Genomic DNA, 2,066 nt, shown 5'->3' with positions numbered 1-2,066 from the left:
TCCCCATGCCCCCCCATTCCCAGCCGCTGTCCCCACACCCCCCCTTCCCAGCCGCGGAGCCCGAGTCCTGCCCCTCCGCAGCCCTCGCAGCAGGCTGCCCTCACTCTTCTCTTTCTCTCTCTGTGGGACCCTCCAGTCACTCCTCATCCTACTGGGACCGGAGAGGCAGGGATGACTTTTCGCACGGCAGGCGGAGCCTGACAGCCTCTCTCTGCAGGAGGAGCTGTGCCCGCTGGTGGCGCCTCCCTGGGGCTGGCGCTCAGGCGGCTGGGAGACAGGACACGTCTGCTGAGCTTCCTGGTGGCCCGGCTCCGAGAGAAGGTACCGCCTGACCTGTGCCTGCGGGTCTCTGCTGGGTGCTCCTGGGTGGGCAGCTGGGGGCCCGGGAATCTGATTGAAAATACATTTCACTTCCTGTTCGTGGGACCACAGCTCTGTAAGCACACGTGGGCGAGGGGGTCACATCTGCGATGCTTCCCAAGCCCACCCGCGTGGAGTCTCAGGCGCACACGCACACACACGCGCGCACACACATGCACACGCACACACACGCGCACACATGCGCACACACATGCACGCGCACACATGCACACACACACACGCACGCACACGCATGCGCGCGCACACGTGCACGTGGGTTCAGGGTCACGGTCGGGCTCTCACTTTGTCCTGGAACCACAGCCTGGGACGTGTCCACCTCCGCGGGGTTTTATTTTTAATTAACGGTGGGTGTCTGTCTCTAGTGCCCCCTCTGCTGGCACTTGTCAGGATCCTTACAGGGTCGCTGCACTTGACTCTCCTGAGGCTAGAAGGGGCCTGGCAGGGGGAGTTGGGTCTGACTTGGTGCGGGTTCTTTACCCCTCCCCCGGCCGCTCCCAGCGCCGCCCCCTCCTCCTGCCGCTCCCAGCGGCCTCCCTGACTGCCTCCCAACGCCCAGGTGCTGCGGGAGCCCCTGCAGGGGGACGCCGTCTGGCAGGAGCTTCCTCACGAGGTGGACCAGGTGCACCTGGAGGTGCGGGAGCTGCAGAAGCAGGTGTCTGAGCTGGAGAAGCATCTCGCTGCAGCGCCCACGGCTCCAGACGGCACCGCCCTCGAGAGACAGGTGAGCGTCCTGCGCCCGCCCCTGACCCAACCTGTGGCTGCCTGTCCCGGCCTCGCCGCAGAGGGCGCCCTGCGGGTGCTGCCCAATTAGTCAGCAGAGCCTAGGCCTGTGGGCCGCCCACTTCTTCCTCTGCCTTCCCTGGGGCCCCTCCTTCTCTTCCCCTCTCCTCTCTTCTTCCTTCCCTCTCTCCCTCCTCCTCCCTCCCTCTCTCCCTCTCCCTCTCCCCCTCCCCCTCCCCCTCTCCCTCTCCCCCTTCCTCTTTCTCTAAAGTCAGTGAACGTGTCCTTGATGAGGAGTAAAAAAAAAAGTAACTTAAATTCTCATTATTGGTAACATTTTTAAATAATATTTTATTTGTACAGTATAAACTATGATCTCTTCTCTCTCCCTCCTCCTCCCTCCCTCTCTCCTCCCCCCCTCTCTCCTCCCCGTCTCTGTCTCTTCTCTCTCTCCCCTCCCCTTTTAGGGGACACCCTGCTAAAGGGGCAGTACCAGCCTTGGTCTTCAGGTCTTTACGATCCTCAGTTCAGAGGCCAGGCATCAGGAACTGCATGTGTGATGAGTCTTGGCGAGTTGCCAAGAGGCCCTGAGAGCCCCCGAACTGAGTGCTAACTTGGGGTTTCCTTCAAGAGGACCCTGTTGCTTCCATGAGCTTCTCTGAAACCACTGCCCAGCCCCTGTGGCATGGGCTCCATCCTCGTCCTGGTCAGGCCCGCAGCCCCACTGCCCGTCCCGCTCTGTGGTCCCGGCCAGGGTTCCGAGCCACAGAGCTCCGCAGGGGTGCTGACCCCCAGGGCCCCCTGATGGCCCTGAGACCTGTCCCCCAGTGACCTGTCGTCAGTGAGCCCTGCCTGGGAGTGGGTGCTCCGCGCTCGGGCAAGGAGAGTAGACATGGAGGACACGCCTGTTGTCGTTTCCCAGCAGCTCCCAGAACCAGCGGGTGGCGGGGGGCAGGGACCGAGAG

General features: G+C 62.9%; 1 protein-coding gene across 1 annotated transcript in view; it reads left to right on the top strand.

Moving 5' to 3' along the window:
* CCDC57 (coiled-coil domain containing 57) overlaps positions 1 to 2,066 on the top strand; it is a 42,053-nt gene that overhangs the window by 11,992 nt on the left and 27,995 nt on the right. The window contains exons 12-13 of the mRNA XM_014531243.1: positions 218 to 321; positions 938 to 1,102. Coding sequence (XP_014386729.1) covers positions 218 to 321; positions 938 to 1,102 — 269 coding nt within the window. The remainder of the gene's footprint in view (positions 1 to 217; positions 322 to 937; positions 1,103 to 2,066) is intronic.

Source organism: Myotis brandtii, unplaced genomic scaffold (genome assembly GCF_000412655.1).
Source record: "Myotis brandtii unplaced genomic scaffold, ASM41265v1 scaffold797, whole genome shotgun sequence".
Taxonomy (NCBI): Eukaryota; Metazoa; Chordata; class Mammalia; order Chiroptera; family Vespertilionidae; genus Myotis; species Myotis brandtii.
The sequence above is the reverse complement of the archived record's forward strand: the minus strand, read 5'-3'. Positions and strand labels throughout refer to the sequence as shown.